Below are 19,162 nucleotides of genomic sequence, written 5' to 3' on the forward strand. Positions count from 1 at the left end.
AAAGTATTTTAACACAAATTATATAAATATACCCGCGCATGGCGCGGTTCAAAACTTAGTTTTAATAATAAAAGTAACAGCTTTAGTTTTAAAAGTATTTGTTACCAATCAAATTTTAACAGGTAAAGTTTTTACAGTCAAAACATCTATAGCCAAATTCTCTACAACTAAAATTTTAAAATTAAAGTTCTTACAATTATAATTATAAGTAACAGCCCTTGCCAGTTACCAATAGGGGCTTAATTGATCATCATTGTAGCATGTGAGGACGTTATTATAGACTTTAATTGTTTGCTTTACTTACCATATATATTCCCCGAAACTTTTGACCTTTGCAAATATACTTTTAACTTAATTCAACCTTCACACCGTCTTCCCAATTTCTTCGAACTCCATAACCTCTAGTTTAAATAAAGCTTTTACATTGAAAAGTCAGTTTTGCCCTTTTAACTCCAAGTCAGAAGTCACTGTGTTCTGTCTCTTCCCCAATCAATTGCTTCGAATTTGCAAAGTACCCCTAAAACAAATCTCACTTGATCTTTTTCTTCTTCGATTGATCCAATTAGAAGAAAGTTCTTCCCCATGCTCAGATCAGGTCTCGCTTCGTTAATCGTCGATGTCAATTTACGCCGCACGTTACGTCCAAACCGAACCTTTTCTTTTCCGGCTCATATTCTTCTTAGCCGTTCCTCCTCACGCAGATGCATTATCTCCTCCTCCTCCTCCTCCCCTACAGCTCTGAGGTTTCCGATTCGTAGATGTCGCCACCATCGCCTTTCCTGGTTTTCTTCATCCTCTTCGTCGGAGGAGCAAGGCAGACCAACAACTTCCTCTTCCAGAAACAGTTTCACTGGTCACGGTCAGCTTGATGATGGTGACGACGACTACAATTCTCCGCATCAATCATCTTCCAAAGTTCTTACATTGCCCACCGTGTTAACACTTGGTCGCGTCGCCGCCGTTCCAATCCTCGTCGCAAGTATGTTTATTTTTGATTAACTGCAATTTGTTTTGAATTCGAATGCTACAAGAAATTATGATCCTTTCTCTAGCTCTGTAGAATCATGTCTTGAGCTCAACATTAGACACAGATACGTTTTTGGTTTTGTAATTGACAAAATTGTTCATTTCTTTTGTTTGGATGTAGCGTTTTACTGTGATAGTTGGTGGGGAACAACTGCTACAACTAGCATTTTCATTGCAGCAGCCATTACAGACTGGCTTGACGGCTATCTTGCCCGCAAGGTTCTTTCTTTCTTTATACCATTCTTCGATACGTTTTACGTTGCAATTTTTAACGGTCAGATTGTGTACTTTTCAGATGAAGTTAGGTTCTGCTTTTGGTGCCTTTTTGGATCCAGTTGCTGATAAGGTGTGTAGACTTGTCTTTCTGATTATAGTGGAAAAAGAGATATATGTAGGACTAGATATACATATCTCAGATTTATGTATGTCTTGGTTTTTTTCAGCTTATGGTCGCAGCTACATTGATTTTACTGTGTACAAAACCTATTGACGTTGCTGTATTAGGACCCGTTCCTTGGTTATTGACGGTACCTTCTATTGCAATCATTGGTAGAGAGGTCAGATATGTAGCAAAAGTTGATTGTGATTTCTTAATATCATTCACTTGCAGTATTTGCCATTAACTATATGATACATTTGTAGATTACTATGTCAGCAGTAAGAGAATGGGCTGCTTCTCAAAATGGAAAGCTTTTAGAGGTAATTTAAATCACCAATATCCATCTTTGAAGAGCCTTCTTTTAGTTTTCGTTCGTACTGAATCATGACATAGCATTGATCGATGATGCTTGCAGGCTGTTGCTGTAAATAACTTGGGCAAGTGGAAAACCGCCACTCAAATGACAGCACTAACCATACTCCTTGCAAGCCGGGATAGCAATGTTGGATGGCTCGTAGCTTCAGGTGCTGGATTGCTTTATGTATCAGCAGGACTATCGGTTTTGTCTTTAGTAGTTTATATAAGAAAGATATGGAAAGTACTACTGAAGTAGTTGTAAGTTGTCCATTCTCTTGTCGCACTTGCTCATGGAAGTTGTTGTTATGAATTATGACAGTTCTTTTAGGTAATTAACAAGTGTTCATATATATGTAACTCTACATTCGATAAACAAGCCAAAGGTGAAACGATGGATCTAAACAAATCTAGAAAAAAGTTTCACAGCTGGCAAAGACCATGTTTCAAGTGCTATTTTGCTTATTTCTATGAACATTGTGAACTTATATACGTAGGAGTTCCCTCTTATAGACTATGTATGTGGCTGTATTATCAAAGTGGCTGCCAAATATTTGTTTACAAGGTACTGCATTTTCCTTTCCTTTTTAACCAGATACTATGTTAAAGTTTGAACCACCACCATTAGTGAACTTGACAACATAAAAGTCATAAGCAATAAAAGTCATATTTTTACTATTATCATACCACAATCCAAAGAGAAGCAAATCTCTGTTTCAACATGCCAGACAATACTCTATCGACATTCAATAATCAAGACCTAGTAGCTAACAAAACTACAAAAGCTGCAACAGTTGAGGTAAACAAGATGTTTGGAATCTGCAAATCAATACGTCTCAACGTTTTGGAAATCCAAGACTCCGGAATTATGTGCTGAAATCCAAATGTCCTCATCCCCGGGGCAGAATCCACATGACGAAGCGGGAAAAAGTTCTCAGTGAAGGGAGAGATGACTCGAACACCGAAAGAGATGCAACAGACCAACTCTGTATGAGGGCAGTACTTGAACAAGCGGTTCAAGTTGTCATGGAAGTAAAGAGTACCTCTCTTGGAAACCGCCAGAGGCCTGCACCACATCCTCCACAGTCTAGGGGAAAGATCCCTAGAGAACAAACGAATACAGTACGTCTTGCTCCATGTTTCTTCTTCTGCATCCATGCTCTATATCGTTAGCTCCCAATAATAAGGTGGAGCATTTGCTATGGCTATAGCTAGACGATCTTGAAGGTTCACTAGCTGGCCTGGCTCCGCAAGTGTAGGTGGTGGTGGAACATCACGAAACTCTTCCGTGTGAAGATCCAAAGCTAGTATCTTGTAATCAGGATTGTTTCGTATCCAATAGGTACAACCAAGATCGTAGTGTAACCAATAGATGGAACCGTTGACAGATGCAGACTTCCTTCTAGCTTCCACATAGTAAGGAGGAGGACTCGGCAGTTTCCGCCATTCCCCAATGTTGATATCAAGAATCTCAGATTGTTTAGTATCAAAGAACATCCTCACTACTTTATAGCTCCCATTAACTTCGTCCCTACCAAATCCCATAGCCCAATATCCAGGAAAAATGTCCCACCATGAATCTGCGATTTGGTTGATTTCGATTTCAATATCTATCTCTCTCTCTCTCAATTAACAATTTATTCATAAGATAGAGATAGATTTGTTACCGTCGAAGATGGTGCGATCATATCGGTCGGTTTTGACTGGATCTGGACCGGAAGGGAAACTGAGTAATTCTCCGGTGGAAGGATTCAAGACGTTGATAGAACCAGGTACGGGGATGCAAACAAGACCGTCACAAGTCAGCGAGGGTAGTGTAGCGGCTGCGTCGCAGTGTAAGTAGAACATGTCCACCTCTTCTTCTTCTTCTTCTTCTTCCTCTTTGAATCTCCGCCGTAAGGTCGCGTGGTTTCCGGCCGTCGCCGCCGCCAGGATTTGCGGCTTCGTAGTATTCATAATGATTCGCCGCCTCCTCCGCGCGAAGCTCGTCGACTCCACTATTGATCTCCATTGTCTTGAGACGGATTTGAATTTGAGGATCGATTTTACCGGAAGACGAACGAGGATCTCTTCCACTAGATCGGCGGGGACTACTAGGTCAACGTCAACCATTGTTTTTTCCTTTTTTCTTTGTTTTTTTTTTTCTTTTTGGCCTAAAAAATCAGAGATCCCCCATTTCTAATTAATCCAAAAAAAAATTATTAAGAATAAATAATTTTCATTCAAATTGGCCATATGTTCTCAAACCTTTTGGAGAAATGCGATTTCTTTTTCTTTTAAAAACTGACATTAAATATATAACTTTTTTTTTTTGTTCACCCACATTAAATAGATAACTATTTTTATGTATTTATAAGTTAAATAAACGTACCTATCTCTGATGATACCAAGAAATAGTTATCTATGATGGTATATCTCAATTCAATAGCATAACCATCTTAATCAAGAATAAATTGATGAATAAATTAGCATTCCTGTTGTAGAAAATAGTTTAACTATCCAAAAAATGATTAATCCATACTGTTGTTTGTTCACGTAATCTGAATATCTGATACTAAGAAAAATATTCATATACTTCGAGATTATAGACAACATATATATAGATACGTTTTAGAATAAATAACTATGTCTTTTACGTGTTATACATAAATTACTATGTTTTTCCTTTTCAGTTAGAAGCTGCCTAATAAAGTAACCCATATAATTAACTGTTTACATAGATGTCTATTTGTGTGTATATCATTTATCAATACACAAATGCTAAATATAAAACCCTTCGTGAAAACTGAAAAGTATTAGAAACCGACGACGTCTCTTTCTTCCATCGAACTTCTCTCTCGCTGATTAATAACTTCTCTCTCCCTACACCCTAGTTAAATCCATAATCATCACGGTAATCGGGATCAGCCTTAGTTTTGTTCCAAATTTCTTTGGTTCGCAAAAGTCGTTAGCCCCAGTAGCATCTTATCGCCAAAGCGCAGCTTTTTGGCATATATACGTAGATGAACCTCATTGCTCATCGTCATGTTCAGTAACAAGCTCAATGTGATTGTAGGGTCTTAGGATTGCTTATATGGTACACTCAAACTTGATATATAGGATCCCTTTAGGTTTTGGCATTTCTTTTGGTACGTACTTCTTTGTGACACTCAAATTACTTGATTTCATATCTTTAGAATTTTTGGGTTGCTTGCTAATTTTTTTTTCTTCTTCTTATATAGCTTTTCAAGTTCTTCATCTGCCAAAAGTGTAATTCACAAGAGGAGAAAGTCAATCATGTGTTATTTCAATGGCTTTTTGCAAGACTAATTTGGACTACCCCTCTAGCATTTCTTTTAAATTCCTTCCCTTCATCCTTTAATTTCTACATAAAAATCTATCTAGGGCACTGCTTGTTTCCACAGTATGATGAGGAGGAGTTAAAGGAAAGGATCGGATTAAGCTTTTTCTCTTGGTTTTTATGGAGAATATGAAAGTTTAGGTATGAATTATGCATGCTTTTTAATTAAATTCTCAGTTGGTTTTACCAGAAATTGTGGAGAATCCCCTCTAAGATGGTAAGGAAAGGATCAAGGCAAGCAAACACAAGGGAACAACAAGCCAATCTCAAAATCCTACAAATCCAAGTGGCAGCTACCACCTCCAAACAAGCTGAACTACAACATAGAAGGAAGGATCCAATCATACAACATATGTTGCATGCGATGGATCGGATTCTATATAAGAAATGGGTGTGGTCAAGTGGCTTGGAGCTAAGGCTTTTCCAAAACTAAGACCCATCTTAAAGGCAGAAGCAGCAGCCATCTTATGCGCATTGACGTCAACTTTGGTTCAAAGAGGCCTGTTTTGAAAGTGATTCAAGCTGTTTGGTTCAAGCTTATGGGTAGTCCCAATCATTGAGCTTGATAAGCAAAAACGTATACTTGGTAGTTCATAATGGACTTTAGCCAATGAACAAATGAGTTTTACGAATCCACCCCAGTTTCACACTTGTTCTATTTCTTTACGGTAGCTGATATTGTCTCTCGGTATATGTTCCTTGATATCCAAGCTACCAAAAGGTCAGCTTCCTCAAACCCCATGGGGATGGGATAGCCAATCATTGGGAACTCGCGATATGTTCATGAAACGGCCGACTCATCACCTGATGGATCCACCGTGTCATGGGGAATATGCAAACGGAGATAGCTTGCCTGAGAAGTGCTTAGAGAAAAAGATGAGGCTCTCGCAAACAGAGCTGAGTCATACTCAATCAATCCCATCGCTTATGCATGTATCTTGTAACAAAGATAGAAACAAGAATACGAGAAACAGACAACTATATATACATTTTATTTATTGTGTTGTCTTATTGGACTAAGAAATCATTATATGAGAACTCAGGACTGGAGAGAAGAAGATCAAAATGCCTGCTTCCAAGCGAGTCTTTTAGTATTGTGATCTGACCTTCCTTAAAGAGTGTGTCCTCTTCCAGTTTCTCTACCTTGCTCTTCAACATCTCCTTCTCTGACTCCAAATCCATGTTTTGCTTTCTGCATTCCCTCACTTCCTTCCACATCTCTTCTCTTTCCTCCAACACTTTTGGTAATGTAGCCAAGTCTTTAGCAGCTTCTTGGAGATTGTTTTCAAGCCGATTTATGTTTTCGTCTTTCTTCACCATCTGATATGTCCAAATCAAATCCATCAGAACACACACTCATGGAGCTTTCATTCCTTATGACAAAACTCCTAGCCACAAAAAATGTAAACTTCTGAAATACCTGCAGCTTGAGGTCTTTTAGTTGATGATTGTTTACTGAAAGGTTGTCTAACGTTTTCTGGACTTCACGTTGAAGAACTTCATTACCCCGTACTCCAGCTGCTACTTCTGCTTGCAGCTGTTCGATTTCTTCTTCCTTGGAATACAGTTTCTCTCTTAATAAACTCGTGACTAGAGTTTCTGCTCTTAGTTCAGCTCTTAGAGATTTCTAAATCACATTAGAAAAAAAGGCTAATCAGTCAGCACAGAGATAAACATGTAAGCCTATGTTGAAATAATATAAGCACACATTGAGGGATAAAATATGAATCATGTATTGGCAAAACTCACCTCCACCGATTGGTTGTTTGGCTCACTACGCCTAGTAGCAGTTGTGCAAGATGATTCTGAATTATCATTGGACTTCTCAAGCAATAAACTTGATACTGTCTGCAAACTCCTCTTCAAGCTTTCAGTTCCACGCCTTATTCCATGAACTCTCATCTCAGATTCAATCAGAAACTGCTCACTCAATCCATTATTCACTGATTGATAGGACTCAGGGAACTGAGCTAATTTCTCCTTAATGAACTTCAATAACTTGTAACACAGCTGAGTGCTCTCATTTAGCATTGATAGCCCTTGGTCTTGCAAGTGGCATACTCGCATCTTCATTTCATTATCTAGCTTGAAGGTCGTCGCGTCAGCTTCTTCTCCATTTCTTTTGACTCGATTCAGCAGACAGTTATTCTCACGAAGAAGAGATTTAGTTTCAAGCTTCATTGATTCTAGCTCCTTTCTAAGTGACAATTCAACTCCTGTCAACCTTATTTGCTCCATCTGAAGCTTCTTGTCCACATGCTCTGAATGTTGTTTCTCAATTTCCTCAGAGAGACCATCTCTAAGACCCTCAATAGTCTTCTCTTGTTCCTTGCATGTTCTTAGAAATCTTGCAACAGATTTGTGTAACTCCTTGCATTCCACATCTTTCTCTCCAAAGTTTCTTCTTACACAATCAAGATCATCACTACTACCAGTGTAGCTCTCTTGTAACTTGGAGAGGTTTTGCATAAGATACAAATTTTCTTCACGCATTTCCTCTGCTGTTGCTCCCAACTCCGTCACTGTTTCCTCCAAATGTCTTATCATATCGATGCGCTCAGTTTCCTTTTCATGAAAAGTCGATATTTCTCTCTGGAGTGAGACATTATGCTCAGCAAGCTCTCTGACACGCTCCCTTAGCCTCTTCTCTTCCACCTTAAAACTATCGAGCTTTGAAGTCCACTCACTTGACCTTCTATCAAACTCCTTCTCCAACTGAACCTGCAAGTCACTCTTCTCTTTTTCTAGTCTCTTTATATGCAAGTCCCAATCTGTCTTCGCCCGTCTGGTCTCTTCCCTCGTAGAAGCCCTCTCATCCATCTGTGACCGCAAGAGACTTAACACTTCAAAAGCCAAGCCTACCCTCTCTTCTTCCATTTGTCTAATATCCCCAACCAAAGATGAAACATCGAAATCGCAGTCTGAAAGAAACTTCTTTTCCTCCAGTTCTTCAGAAAGCAACTTCACTCTCTTCTCAGCTTCTTTATATCTCCTTTCTAGCTCCGAACTAACATCTCCTTCCTTACAAACACCGTTAGTTCCCATACACATGTCCTTACCATGTAAGAAAAACTGCTGTTTCTGCTGTTCTGCTCGGTCATCAGCGTAATATTCATTCACCGCTTCATAATGTTCAGCAAGTGGAACAACAAGATTAGCCAAAACATCCGAGTTTGAGTCAAGAGTTTTACCATTGTAACCACCACAAACATCTTGTACTCTGATGGGCTCATAACTCAACGCCTTGGACTTGCCCTGAGTATTATGAGAGAGTCTCTCAATAACGCTTCTTGCAAGTGAACGAGCCGATGCATCCCTCAAACCTTTAGACTTCCGTTTGTCTTTGCCGCCACTATCTGATAATTGTGAAGGGGATTGGGTTCGCGGTGGAAGCCTCCTTCTACTCCCGGAGAGACTATTATGTGATGAACCACTCTTTTGCTTACTCCGTTCTAAATGCTCTTCACCATCAATGTAACGGTCCAAGACATTATTACTAGAACAAGTTGACAAACTTGCAGATTCTTTAACTTGTCTTTCCGGAGTAAAACACCTGATTCAAAACAATACAAATTAACAACTTGATTCAATTATTTGTTCAATTCAATATATCAAACAAGAAAGAAGAGTCTATATTACTACCGTGACGAATGATTCCGCAGTCGATGCTGGCTGCTTCTAGTAGTAGTAGTAGTAGTAGTAGCATCATTTGAAGACGCTCCATCAATGAGAAAAGCTGCAGATGACAATGAACGGCTTCGTCTAAAAGCCGCTGCAGCATCCGATACTTCACTACTCTGAGACTTGTTATTCAAATGTTGTTGAAACTGATGATCATCTTTTTGCTTGTGAAGCTGTTTATGATCAGTTCCATTACCAGACGATGATTTGAAAAAGAAAAGCTTCTTCATTGGTAACAACAAGGTGGAAAGGCTCTTCACTACAATACAGCAGCTGGAAATCAAAATTAATAGAGATAAGAATAAGAGTAAGAAAAGGTTCCTCCTTTGTTCAAAAAACAAAAGGCAAAACAGCGCATAGAAAGGGACATTGATTAAAGGAGACAGTAATCATGAAAACATTTTGCAACAAAACAGAGCAGATAGTGTTGTAAAGTTAGAGTCTTAGTGTCTTACTTAACCACTTAACACGATGAGAACAATTCAAAACCATCTTCTCTATTCTTAAGCTTTGACGAAACCAGATTATGGTTTTAAAAATAGAAAAACAAACAAGATCAAGATCGCCACTAATTTCTCTATAAAAAAAAAATGAAAATGTCAGAGCTTTACTGACAGATCCGTAATCATCGAAGTGAGTCGTATAAAAAGACTTAATTAAAAAGGACTAAACTACCCCTTTAATCTTCCAACTTAAAAAACCCTAAAAAATCGGAACTTTCAATGATTTTATTGAAATTGAAAAGAGAGTAATGGAGTTTACCATAAACAGAGTCACAGAGGAGATACTTCAAAACTCGGGAATCGAGGAAGGAGATGTGGAGGGAAACTCAATCAAAACCCGAAACCGAAAAGCAGAGTTTTTGACGGCGTTTGTTAAACGTTGACGGAGAGACTTTAATTTAACAAGGAAGAAGCGTTACGGGACGGCGGCAGAGCAAAACAGAGAGGAGAAGTCGAAAGGACGAAAGAGACGGGGTTTTGTCTGTACATTAGAATAGCGATGAAGGGTATTTTGGGAAATTGATCGTCCACTTTTTAAATCTTCTTGGAGGAGCGGGGCCATTAATGGTTGTTTTTTAATCGTGGGCCTAATTGTTTTTAGCTGTGTTTGGTAAGTAAGCAATACTCAATATTGTTTTTGCCTTTTTTTCTGGATTTTTTTTTAATGATAATTAATAGTGAAAAGGTATTTGATCAAAAAAATATATGTGATATAATGTGGACTAAGAAATTTTAGTGATTTTTTTTTATTAAAATGAGAGTTTTTTTACTAATTATTGACCAGAGGATTTATTGAAATTGATAGGCATGTAGATTTTTTTGAACCAGACTACTTTGGAAAAAAAAAAAAAATAGAGAGATACTGTACTGTGTTAATTAATGTAATACTGAAAAAAAATTATAATAATAAAGTTAAAGATATATGATTCCTATTTGTAAACAAAGAAGAAATTATTTCTACCAAATATTCTAAAGATGATAAATTAACAATATTGGATGACTATGGCATTAATGTATTATTATTGATAAATACGGCAGGATTCATGCATAATCAAATGTTGTAATACGACACCGTTTTAGATATGTTTTTTATTTTTATTTTGGTTGAGATTTGTCTCTTTGTGTTCGAGATGTTTCATGAAGCAAGAAAAGACGGGAAAAAGTTTATTCGTTCATGAACTTGAGTACTTGACAGTACGTAAAATAACAAGAAAACACACGCCAATCTCATTGGAACCATCATTAGCACACGCAGAGTAAGTTACTTTAACTTACAAACACATTAAAAGAAGCATATATAGTAAAGACACACACCAATCTTATTGGAAGGTTTTCACTCGGTGGTGGTGATGGGAACGATAGTGACTCCGATGCTGTGAACAACATCGCTAGCTTGTCCATGGATTCCAACGATCTTGTGGCCTTCTTCTCCAAGCGAGAACTTCTCACCAGAATCCATTCCGAACGGCATTGACTCCCTTTTGTTCGTCTTAAACTGGAGACAGGCAATTATTGGTGCCTCGACTCCGTAAATCTTATCGTAGTACCCATCTATGGTCATTAGGTATTCATCATCTTCAAGCACAAACTGAAAAGATTCAAAACTAAAAAAGGATAAGTGTAAATAGTTTAGAGAATGTATTGAAACAAAAATAAATCTTGTTGTTTATAAAAGTGACCTCTTCAGCTCCAAGTAATGTCTTCTTCCCATGGTCATCTCCGGGTACAAGGTCTTTGCCCTTACTGTACTCAAACTTGACAAAGGATACACCATCGTTACCTTGTCCTACAAGTATCTTCCTTACACCGTCGTAGGCACCATCATCCCATGTAACTCCTTCGTTGCCGCCAACTGCTGGTAGTTTCTTGGTTGGAATCAAGGGAGTCGGAGTGGGAGCAGGTGAAAAATATGCTCCAAGAGCATCAATAGCAGCATCTTCCTTTCCATGGAACCCAACAAGCCTATGACCCTTTTGTTCCAATACAAACTTCTTACCCACATTATACCCAAAGAATGATGTTCTCCCCTTTGATGTTTCAAACTTGAGTGACGTAATGAGGGTATTGGTGAAAATGTTCGGCTTCTGATAGGTTGCTTCCACCGATTTGATGTATTCGTCGGGGTAATCAAGTACAAACTGCAACAAGAAGCAATTATTTGAAGAATATTTACCGTCTTACGAAAGACAAATACATGTATCTATCTACAAGAATTAATGGAATGGGATCATACCACTGCAAATAATCCACAACAAAACAATATTATCATTTATATTTGGAACCTAATTGAATTTATGTTGTTCTACTATGTCATTATAGAGTTAACTTGACATAAATCATTTTGAGAATTATTGAACTAGTTGTGTTAAGAACTAGTAATTAAAATTACCTCGGATGGTGTTTTTCCTTTCACTCCGTGGTGACATGTCTTGGCTTCTCCGCCTTTCTCGTACTCAAACTCTAAAGAAGTGATACGAGAATTATCTTGACTAATGCGCAGCGTTTTAATGCCATCGTAAAAACCATCATCCCAAACACGCCCGTCTGTACCACCTTGGGCATCCAGCTTGTATAGAGGGAACGGCGTGGTATCCATTTCAAAGTAAACTCCAAGAGCGTCGAGGGCATCATCGGCCCGTCCATGGAACCCTACGATCTTTCTTTCCTCATCCTCAAAAACAAACTGTGTACCGCTCGTTATTCCAAATAAGTTTGGACCAAACGTTGGAGAGCTTCTACCCTTTGAGGTCTTGAAGACGAGGGACGTGATCACCTTTGTGGCAAGCAGAGCCACTGTGTGGTAGCTTCCCTCCACCGTTATGATGTGTTCGTCCGGATATTGAAGTGAAAACTGCATATGACTTAATATTAGGTTTAGAACATTCTCAAGATTTAATTAGTCCTATAACAAATATCGAAGTATAATAAATGTACATGTCTTCGGGTTTGTGTATATCTTAGAGACTAAATGGTACGTTTCCGTCTTGTTATGACTTACAGGTTTCATCCAAATTTATCCGAATTTACAAGAGCCATTCGTACTAGTATTGCAAAAAATGAAGGAGAAAAATGGAGAATAGTCTAGTGGAGAACCTCTTTAGGGTGTTGATCTGTTGTCCCATGTTCACGTGCTACTACTTCGCCGTCTTTCTTCACGTACTCAAATTTGACGTAAGTGATACGGTTGAGATCTTGCCCTACATACACTTTTCTTACACCCACGTATACATCGTCGTCCCATTCCTGCCCTCCTTCACCACCGCAGAGTGCCAACTTCCGGTACATCCTCGCCATTTGGATGGAATCTTCAAATATTGGAAAAGAAATATTATTTCCTTTATCTATAATCCAATAAAGTATATAGTGTTCTATAAGCTGGTCTGTAGTTAATTTTACACAACTACCATGATAACATTGTAGCCTTATTCATTTACATAGCAAGAACACCAAAATGGTCAAAGAAACACAAATTAATAGAATACCAATGATTGGTAACTATTTACTGTGTGATTTGATAGCTCTATTATTGGTAATTTGGTGTAATATAAATTATTTACGACTAAAGTGTTTTGTATATTATCTGAACTGTTTGGCTAATCAAGATATCTTTACTATGCTCACACTTTCCCCTCTCTTAAAGATTTTGTGATACGATCTTTGATATATATTACACATTTAAACCACAATAAAACACATATATAGGCTATATAATATAGCACAATCTTTTCTCCACCATTTCATTAAGTTCAACAATTAAACGAAAAAGACCTCATATTAGATTACTTTTCTCTTTCTTAAACCAAATTGTAGAATGATAAGGTAGGACAATAAACATCGGACAGATACGTTTGTACCGTTTGTACTATAAAATTTGGTTATAAAATACTTAAGTCATATGCAATGATATGTTATACAATCTATCTGAAAATATTTTTGAATCTCAATGTAAAAAATTTACAGTACCATGTTCGTATCTTGTAAGATTTTATAAATTAAGACAAGATTATATATAGTTTATTATACAAACAAAAATCAAACACTTTGTATTGGGAATAATGACTCCTAGGCTTTTAGCTAGCTACTACTTCACAAAATATTAAATGTTATGCATAATCTTGGCTACGTACGCTAAAAAAAAAAAAAAAAAAAATACAAGACTGAAGAGCTACTTCTTCGAAAACAAAACAACAATGAGAGAAGAGAGATACCAGTGAATTATTGAGCTCTAATTGATCGAAGAGATGAATCTTGCCTTATGGATGTGTTGAAATGTGTGTATACTAATTGCCAATCTTTGAAACATTTTAATAATCAACTCGTGGTTCACGAGGGCCTCCGTCAGAAATGCGATAAATAATAAGAATACACTATAAGAGACCAAAAATAATAATTGTATACAGATGATTTGATTATTTTTAATGAAAAAAAAAAGAGATTTCAAATGAAATTGCAACAATTCCTTTGGAGACGGCAAAAAAATTGTTTGAATTCAACAATTCCTTTTAAAAACAAAAATTTGGCATCAATTATGTTACTTAAAAGTTTTTACATGAGTCAATTTAATTTTTTTCTTAAAAATTTAACTAAATTAAAAAATTCACAAGGATCAATTGATCCGCATACTTCTACCTCCACCAAAGAGTGTGACGTGTGTGTTATAGGAATCAGTGACGATAAAAGTATACTATATTACAAAGGCATCCCATATTACATACACTACAGTTTGCTCATACAGTCACTCTCCCAAACGTTTCACTCTTGTCTTAATTTGTTTCATATGTAAACCATCTCTTAAAATAGTCAACGGTGATTCGTGTTAAATTGTTTGACTCTGTTTCCAAATAAGTTTAGACATGTGTAGATGAATACTGGGCCCTAGTAGAAGGCTTTACATCAAACCAACCCGGAAACACTCGACATGGAGCCAAATCGACCGACCCGACAAAAAATTGACAATCTTCTTCGTCTCCTCCGGCACAACAAATATGCAGGAGGGTTTTTTATTTTTTAATGTGTATTCGGAAGTGAGTTCAAATCGTGTGTGTTATGATTTTGCAGGAGGTTGATGATATAACATGAATCAAGGTGGGAACACTCAGGCCATAGCACCAATGGACCCTAATTCCATTGAGGTAATTTTTTTTCTTTTCCATTGAGGTAATTAACAATCTCTTGTTGCGTCTTGAACCAATTGATCTTGTTTTCTTTTGAGGACATGGTGGTAGATATGTTGATCTTTATCTCAAGTTATATTGTTAGTGCACCTTAGTAAATGTTTAGAGAAATTTTGTATATTCAGTATGTTTATGCAGTAGAAGAAGAAAGTGATTTTTGATTCTAGACCTGGTGTGTGTGAACTTCAGAGAAAACATTCTTTTCCTTAGGAACAGTATCTTTACCAATGCCTTGGAGGTTTTCTCTAGTAATTTACCTTTTTCAAAACATCTCAAAGATGTAAACTGTTAAGTGCTTTTGCTATATTAATCCTTAGCTAGGTTTGGTTAAGACACTAAGCTGTTGTTGATCACTTTATGCATGTACTTTTGAAGGTATAACCCCGGCGATAACTTACAGAGTAATAAAATAAAATAAAAACCGCTAGACTCCACAACGAGCCCAGTGATAACATTCAACGTTGTCAAATGCATATAATCTTAATTCAGAAAAACGAATAATCTTCTTGTTCAAGTATTGACATGATATCAGAATAGTGAAAATGTTGATTCTTGTTCTTCTTCTCTTTCTTCTCCTTCTTCACCTTCGCCATCTTCCTCTCCTCCTTGTCTCTTTTCTTCTCTTCCTTGTCTATTTTCTTCTCTTCTTGCTCCTTCTCCTCCTCCTTTTTCTTCCGCTCCTCCTCAATTTTCTTCTGCTCCTTCTCATTCTTCCTCTGTAGCTTCTTCTTCGAGGCAGAACCAAAATTTGAATCTGAAGTAGCCAACAAGACGAAGAATAAGAATGATACAAGAATTCTCTAAAGAGGAAAAGATGACGTATACTATTAAGAAAGAAGAGAAGGATAACCTTTTTTTTGTGTGGATGGAGTTGAAATGGATCCCTGAGAGATAGCTCAGATGAATGACTTTGTCGGGTTCTTTTTGAGACTTGGGCAAAAACTCAATGAATGGAGTCTGTTTGATTGATGTAATGAGTACTATTTTGACTACATACAAATCGGCAGCGGCTTTTAGTGTGACTTCATCGCCCCATTCGGAGTTCTTGGACATGTTCTTGACATACTCGGAGAAGTTCATGTTATTAACAAATTCTTTGTACATCTTTGGATGAGTTTTAAGCTGATGAGGAAAACAGAGTCATCAATCAATCATCATCTATGAAACTAGCTACTACACGTAAAAAAAAAAAATGACAATCTGCATGTAAAGTTAGGGAAAAGTTTCAAGATTGATTTACCTGTTGTATGATTTCTTGTCTAACAAGCTTATGAAGAGCCGAGTTTTTATAAAGTTGATCAGCTAAAGCACGGAACTGAAATAAAATTGACAAAAACCAAGAAAAGGGTTATTCATAAATCATAATAATACGATTATATCAAGTTGATTGAGTATAATTTAATTTAGAAAACATTCATTACCTGGCAATTTCCATCACTTTGCATCTTGTATTCGGTGAAACCTTCCCACTCCAATCTGAAAAGCCAGGAAGAAACATAAAACATATATTAGTGGAGATTATCCGGTAAAAATATTTTGAACAAGTTTTCAAGAAGAATCAATCCATAACTTAGCTCAAGTATTTCACGATCACTTAGATCGTCCAAACACAACGGCTTAGTCTGAGTGTTAGGCATCTCTTAGGTTTGGGATTGCTGGATGTCGCCTCTCTCACAAAAGATTAGGAGCTAGATTTAAAGGCTAACTGGAATTATTTGAGATTTATGGTTCTTTTATAGACCTAATTACAAAAAGGAAAGTTAATAGATTTCAAAACAAAAAGGGAAAACATCTGTTTCAGTCGGTTTTTTAAAGAAGTTAAAAACAAAAAAAGTACATTATATTGCTGGTATGATTTTTACTTCTGTTCTATGTGCCACGTAATCCACACACAAATAGAAAACTCCAGAACAAAAAATAATTTATTTTCCTACATGGGATCGGACAACTCATCTTTTTTAATTCTCTACGCCACTTTTTGTTGGTTTCACTATTTTCCCAAAATCCAAATCGTTATAGGAATCTGTGAAATTATATCGTTGGTGACTAACTTTTCAAGTCAATTGGTGAACATATGGCATAATCACTTCTTGTATGACCATTTTAGTGATATGGGGTTTGACGAAGACAACAATGAGAAACCAATTTTTTTGACATTTGTGTATGTGTCTTTGAGAATTGAGATGTTAATTACAAGAAGCAAAAAGAGAGGTGAAATACTTCATTCACACATCAGTGGGGAGCTTACAAACACATGAAAGTAGCAAAGTAAAGAGATTTACACTGGCTGGTTTACTACTTATATAGTAGAAGGCTTTTCACTTGGTGGTGGTGACAGGCACCACAGTGACTCCATTAATCCTTATTAGACGTTTTATTTAGTATCGAGATTACACTGGCTGGTTTACTACTTATATAATAGAAGGCTTTTCACTTGGTGGTGGTGACAGGCACCACAGTGACTCCGATGCTGTGAACAACATCGCTAGCTTGTCCATGGATTCCAACGATCTTGTGGCCTTCTTCCCCGAGCGAGAACTTCTCCCCTGAATCCATTCCGAACGGAGTTGACTCCCTTTTGTTCGTCTTAAACTGAAGACAGATAATCATTGGTGCTTCGACTCCGTAAATCTTATCGTAGTAGCCATCTATGGCCGTGAGATATTCACCATCTTCAAGCTCAAACTGCAAAGATACAAAACTAGACAAGGATAAGTGAAACAAATAATTAAACATATTGTTGTCTTTAAAGATGACCTCTTCAGCTCCAAGTAATGTCTTCTTTCCATGGTCATCTCCGGGTACAAGGTCTTTGCCCTTACTGTACTCAAACTTGACAAAGGCTACACCATCGTTTCCTTGTCCTACAAGTATCCTCCTCACACCATCGTAGACACCATCATCCCATGCAACTCCTCCATTGCCGCCTATTGCTGGTAGTTTCTTGGCCGCAATCATAGGAATCGGAGTAGGAACAGGTGCAAAGTATGCTCCAAGAGCATCAATAGCTGAACCTTCCTTTCCATGGAACCCTACAAGCCTGCGACCCTTTTGCGCTAGCTTAAACTTCTTACCCACCTTATACCCTGTGAATAACGTTGTCCCCTTTGATGTTTCGAACGTAAGCGATGTAATGACGATATTGCGGAAAATGTCCGGCTTATCATAGGTTGCTTCCACCGATTTGATGTATTCATCCGGGTTAAGCTCAAACTGCTACAAAATCAAAATTTAAGAATATTTATGTCGCAATAAATAAAAAATTCATGTATATATATCTACAAGAATATAAACCGGTTTTGTGGAACTTCATACTATAACCTTTTTCTAAGATATATTGAATAATTAATTAACAAACAGTACGTAGAAATATTACCTTCAATGGTGTTTTTCCTTTCACCCCATGTTGACGTGTCTCTAACTTACCATCTTTCTCGTACTCGAACTCTAAATAAGTGATACGAGAATTATCTTGACCAATGCTCAACGTTTTAACGCCGCCGTAAGATCCATCATCCCAAACACGCCCCCCTGGACCACCTCGTGCATCCAGCTTGTAAACAGGCGGAGACGACGGCGTGGTTAGAGAGCCATGTACAAAGTAAACTCCAAGAGCGTCGAGAGCATTACCCGATCGTCCATGAAATCCTACGATCTTCTTTCCCCCGTCCTCAATATCAAACTTTGTACCGGTGGTAATTCCAAGCAAGTTTGGACCAAACAATGGAGACTTTCTACCCTTTGAGGTCTTGAAGACGAGGTTTGTGATCACCTCCGTGGCACATAGAGCCACTCCGCGGTAGTTTCCTTCCACTGCTATGATGTGTTCGTCCGGATATTGAAGCACAAACTGCTTATAATGAAAATTAAAATCATTTATTCAGTCAAGAAATTAACAGTTATAACCAAATCAAGAAACTTTATATACGAAGAAATGAAACTTTTTAATTAACCGAGCTTGTAGTGGTTTGTCATATTGTTGTTGTGAGAGTTGTATACAAATTGATGTAAAAAAAATTAAGAATGTAAAATAATATATGGAGAGAGTAAATGCAGTGGGAGAACCTCTTTGGGTTGTTGAGCTATTTTCCCATATTCACTTGTTACTACTTGGCCGTCTTCCTTCACATACTCGAATTTGACGTAGGTGATACGATTGATATCTTGACCTACGTACACTTTTCTTACACCCTCGTACACATCGTCGTCCCATTCACGCCCTCCTTCGCCACCGTAGAGTGCCAACCTCCGGTAGAGTATGGCCATTTTGAATCTTCAAATACTGTAAAATGAAAACAGACTACTAAATTATCAAAACCCAATAAAGTATGTATTTTCAAGTTTTATAATGTGTCTGTGATTGCTGGTACACTACCCTATTCAAATACAGAACAAGACACACCAAAATGATCCAAGAATAACATATAGAGCAATCAACTGATGGGTATACCTAGCTATTTATTCTGTGATGTTGATCAATCTAATATAATTATAATAAAATCAACTGATGGGTACCTATATTAATAACTTAAAACTAATTTTGTAGTTGTTATAAACAAAGCAAAACTTGAGAGAGATAGAAGAGAGTACGTACCAGTAAATTATTGATCTCCGATGAGTGAGAATGAAAGGAGCAATTGATAGATGAATGTGTTGAACTATGCGTATTTATTGACACCCTTTGGAAACACGTTTTTGTTGATTC

General features: G+C 37.3%; 7 protein-coding genes across 13 annotated transcripts; 1 reads left to right on the forward strand and 6 right to left on the reverse strand.

Annotated features, from left to right (window-relative positions):
* The first annotated feature begins 336 nt into the window (after window positions 1–336).
* Window positions 337–2,187, forward strand: LOC104792746 (CDP-diacylglycerol--glycerol-3-phosphate 3-phosphatidyltransferase 1, chloroplastic/mitochondrial). Its single transcript, XM_010518964.3, has 6 exons — window positions 337–979; window positions 1,148–1,245; window positions 1,322–1,372; window positions 1,470–1,583; window positions 1,669–1,725; window positions 1,821–2,187. Exons 1-6 carry the CDS (start codon window positions 583–585, stop codon window positions 2,016–2,018), a joined length of 915 nt encoding a protein of 304 aa, XP_010517266.1. The 5' UTR covers window positions 337–582; the 3' UTR covers window positions 2,019–2,187.
* Window positions 2,188–2,410: 223 nt separating this feature from the next.
* On the reverse strand, window positions 2,411–4,019 carry LOC104792747 (F-box/kelch-repeat protein At2g43270). Its single transcript, XM_010518965.3, has 2 exons — window positions 3,427–4,019; window positions 2,411–3,339 (listed from the first exon to the last, which is right to left on the reverse strand). The coding sequence occupies exons 1-2, from the start codon at window positions 3,869–3,871 to the stop codon at window positions 2,921–2,923; spliced, it is 864 nt and encodes a 287-aa protein (XP_010517267.1). The 5' UTR covers window positions 3,872–4,019; the 3' UTR covers window positions 2,411–2,920.
* Window positions 2,513–2,917, reverse strand: LOC147942965 (F-box/LRR-repeat protein At2g43260-like). Its single transcript, XM_087456246.1, has one exon. It carries the CDS (start codon window positions 2,915–2,917, stop codon window positions 2,513–2,515), a length of 405 nt encoding a protein of 134 aa, XP_087312372.1.
* A 1,944-nt stretch (window positions 4,020–5,963) lies between the features above and the next one.
* LOC104792748 (uncharacterized) lies at window positions 5,964–10,186 on the reverse strand. 2 transcript variants are annotated; one of them, XM_010518966.3, is made up of 5 exons: window positions 9,543–10,186; window positions 8,742–9,053; window positions 6,849–8,652; window positions 6,520–6,726; window positions 5,964–6,419 (listed from the first exon to the last, which is right to left on the reverse strand). In XM_010518966.3, the coding sequence occupies exons 2-5, from the start codon at window positions 9,008–9,010 to the stop codon at window positions 6,108–6,110; spliced, it is 2,592 nt and encodes an 863-aa protein (XP_010517268.1). In that variant the 5' UTR covers window positions 9,011–9,053; window positions 9,543–10,186; the 3' UTR covers window positions 5,964–6,107. The 2 variants fall into 2 exon arrangements, with proteins under 2 accessions (XP_010517268.1, XP_010517269.1); XM_010518967.3 differs by lacking the exon at window positions 9,543–10,186 and adding an exon at window positions 9,236–9,474.
* A 247-nt stretch (window positions 10,187–10,433) lies between these two features.
* On the reverse strand, window positions 10,434–13,623 carry LOC104792749 (jacalin-related lectin 22). The gene is made up of 5 exons (XM_010518969.2): window positions 13,492–13,623; window positions 12,377–12,588; window positions 11,673–12,134; window positions 10,963–11,421; window positions 10,434–10,871 (listed from the first exon to the last, which is right to left on the reverse strand). Exons 2-5 carry the CDS (start codon window positions 12,575–12,577, stop codon window positions 10,617–10,619), a joined length of 1,377 nt encoding a protein of 458 aa, XP_010517271.2. The 5' UTR covers window positions 12,578–12,588; window positions 13,492–13,623; the 3' UTR covers window positions 10,434–10,616.
* Window positions 13,624–15,162: 1,539 nt separating this feature from the next.
* On the reverse strand, window positions 15,163–16,094 carry LOC109133250 (putative OVARIAN TUMOR DOMAIN-containing deubiquitinating enzyme 8). Its single transcript, XM_087456247.1, has 4 exons — window positions 16,032–16,094; window positions 15,879–15,938; window positions 15,698–15,772; window positions 15,163–15,579 (listed from the first exon to the last, which is right to left on the reverse strand). The coding sequence occupies exons 1-4, from the start codon at window positions 16,092–16,094 to the stop codon at window positions 15,163–15,165; spliced, it is 615 nt and encodes a 204-aa protein (XP_087312373.1).
* A 569-nt stretch (window positions 16,095–16,663) lies between these two features.
* On the reverse strand, window positions 16,664–19,133 carry JAL23 (jacalin-related lectin 23). 6 transcript variants are annotated; one of them, XM_087453900.1, is made up of 5 exons: window positions 19,052–19,133; window positions 18,523–18,739; window positions 17,834–18,307; window positions 17,536–17,670; window positions 16,664–17,142 (listed from the first exon to the last, which is right to left on the reverse strand). In XM_087453900.1, exons 2-5 carry the CDS (start codon window positions 18,721–18,723, stop codon window positions 16,888–16,890), a joined length of 1,065 nt encoding a protein of 354 aa, XP_087310026.1. In that variant the 5' UTR covers window positions 18,724–18,739; window positions 19,052–19,133; the 3' UTR covers window positions 16,664–16,887. The 6 variants fall into 6 exon arrangements, with proteins under 6 accessions (XP_087310026.1, XP_087310024.1, XP_087310025.1 ...); XM_087453898.1 differs by having other exon boundaries at window positions 17,215–17,670; XM_087453899.1 differs by having other exon boundaries at window positions 17,536–17,673.
* Between the last annotated feature and the right edge of the window lie 29 nt (window positions 19,134–19,162).

Source organism: Camelina sativa, chromosome 6 (genome assembly GCF_030686135.1).
Source record: "Camelina sativa cultivar CO46 ecotype springtype chromosome 6, ASM3068613v1".
Taxonomy (NCBI): Eukaryota; Viridiplantae; Streptophyta; class Magnoliopsida; order Brassicales; family Brassicaceae; genus Camelina; species Camelina sativa.

Coding starts and splice junctions, on each gene's coding strand:
- LOC104792746 (XM_010518964.3), top strand. CDS start 583: ATGCTCAGATCAGGTCTCGCTTCGTTAATCGTCGATGTCAATTTACGC. Junction 1,246..1,321: donor ACGGCTATCTTGCCCGCAAG/GTTCTTTCTTTC, acceptor TGTACTTTTCAG/ATGAAGTTAGGTTCTGCTTT. Junction 1,726..1,820: donor AAAATGGAAAGCTTTTAGAG/GTAATTTAAATC, acceptor TGATGCTTGCAG/GCTGTTGCTGTAAATAACTT.
- LOC147942965 (XM_087456246.1), bottom strand. CDS start 2,917: ATGGATGCAGAAGAAGAAACATGGAGCAAGACGTACTGTATTCGTTTG.
- LOC104792747 (XM_010518965.3), bottom strand. CDS start 3,871: ATGGTTGACGTTGACCTAGTAGTCCCCGCCGATCTAGTGGAAGAGATC. Junction 3,340..3,426: donor TGATCGCACCATCTTCGACG/GTAACAAATCTA, acceptor ACCAAATCGCAG/ATTCATGGTGGGACATTTTT.
- LOC104792748 (XM_010518966.3), bottom strand. CDS start 9,010: ATGAAGAAGCTTTTCTTTTTCAAATCATCGTCTGGTAATGGAACTGAT. Junction 6,727..6,848: donor CAAACAACCAATCGGTGGAG/GTGAGTTTTGCC, acceptor AATGTGATTTAG/AAATCTCTAAGAGCTGAACT. Junction 6,420..6,519: donor TAAAAGACCTCAAGCTGCAG/GTATTTCAGAAG, acceptor TGGACATATCAG/ATGGTGAAGAAAGACGAAAA.
- LOC104792749 (XM_010518969.2), bottom strand. CDS start 12,577: ATGGCGAGGATGTACCGGAAGTTGGCACTCTGCGGTGGTGAAGGAGGG. Junction 11,422..11,672: donor AAGGAAAAACACCATCCGAG/GTAATTTTAATT, acceptor TTCTTGTTGCAG/TTTGTACTTGATTACCCCGA. Junction 10,872..10,962: donor CATTACTTGGAGCTGAAGAG/GTCACTTTTATA, acceptor GAATCTTTTCAG/TTTGTGCTTGAAGATGATGA.
- LOC109133250 (XM_087456247.1), bottom strand. CDS start 16,094: ATGCCTAACACTCAGACTAAGCCGTTGTGTTTGGACGATCTAAGTGAT. Junction 15,939..16,031: donor GTGATCGTGAAATACTTGAG/CTAAGTTATGGA, acceptor TCTTCCTGGCTT/TTCAGATTGGAGTGGGAAGG. Junction 15,773..15,878: donor AAAGTGATGGAAATTGCCAG/GTAATGAATGTT, acceptor ATTTTATTTCAG/TTCCGTGCTTTAGCTGATCA.
- JAL23 (XM_087453895.1), bottom strand. CDS start 18,723: ATGGCCATACTCTACCGGAGGTTGGCACTCTACGGTGGCGAAGGAGGG. Junction 18,308..18,522: donor TAGCTCAACAACCCAAAGAG/GTTCTCCCACTG, acceptor CATTATAAGCAG/TTTGTGCTTCAATATCCGGA. Junction 17,674..17,833: donor AAGGAAAAACACCATTGAAG/GTAATATTTCTA, acceptor TTGATTTTGTAG/CAGTTTGAGCTTAACCCGGA.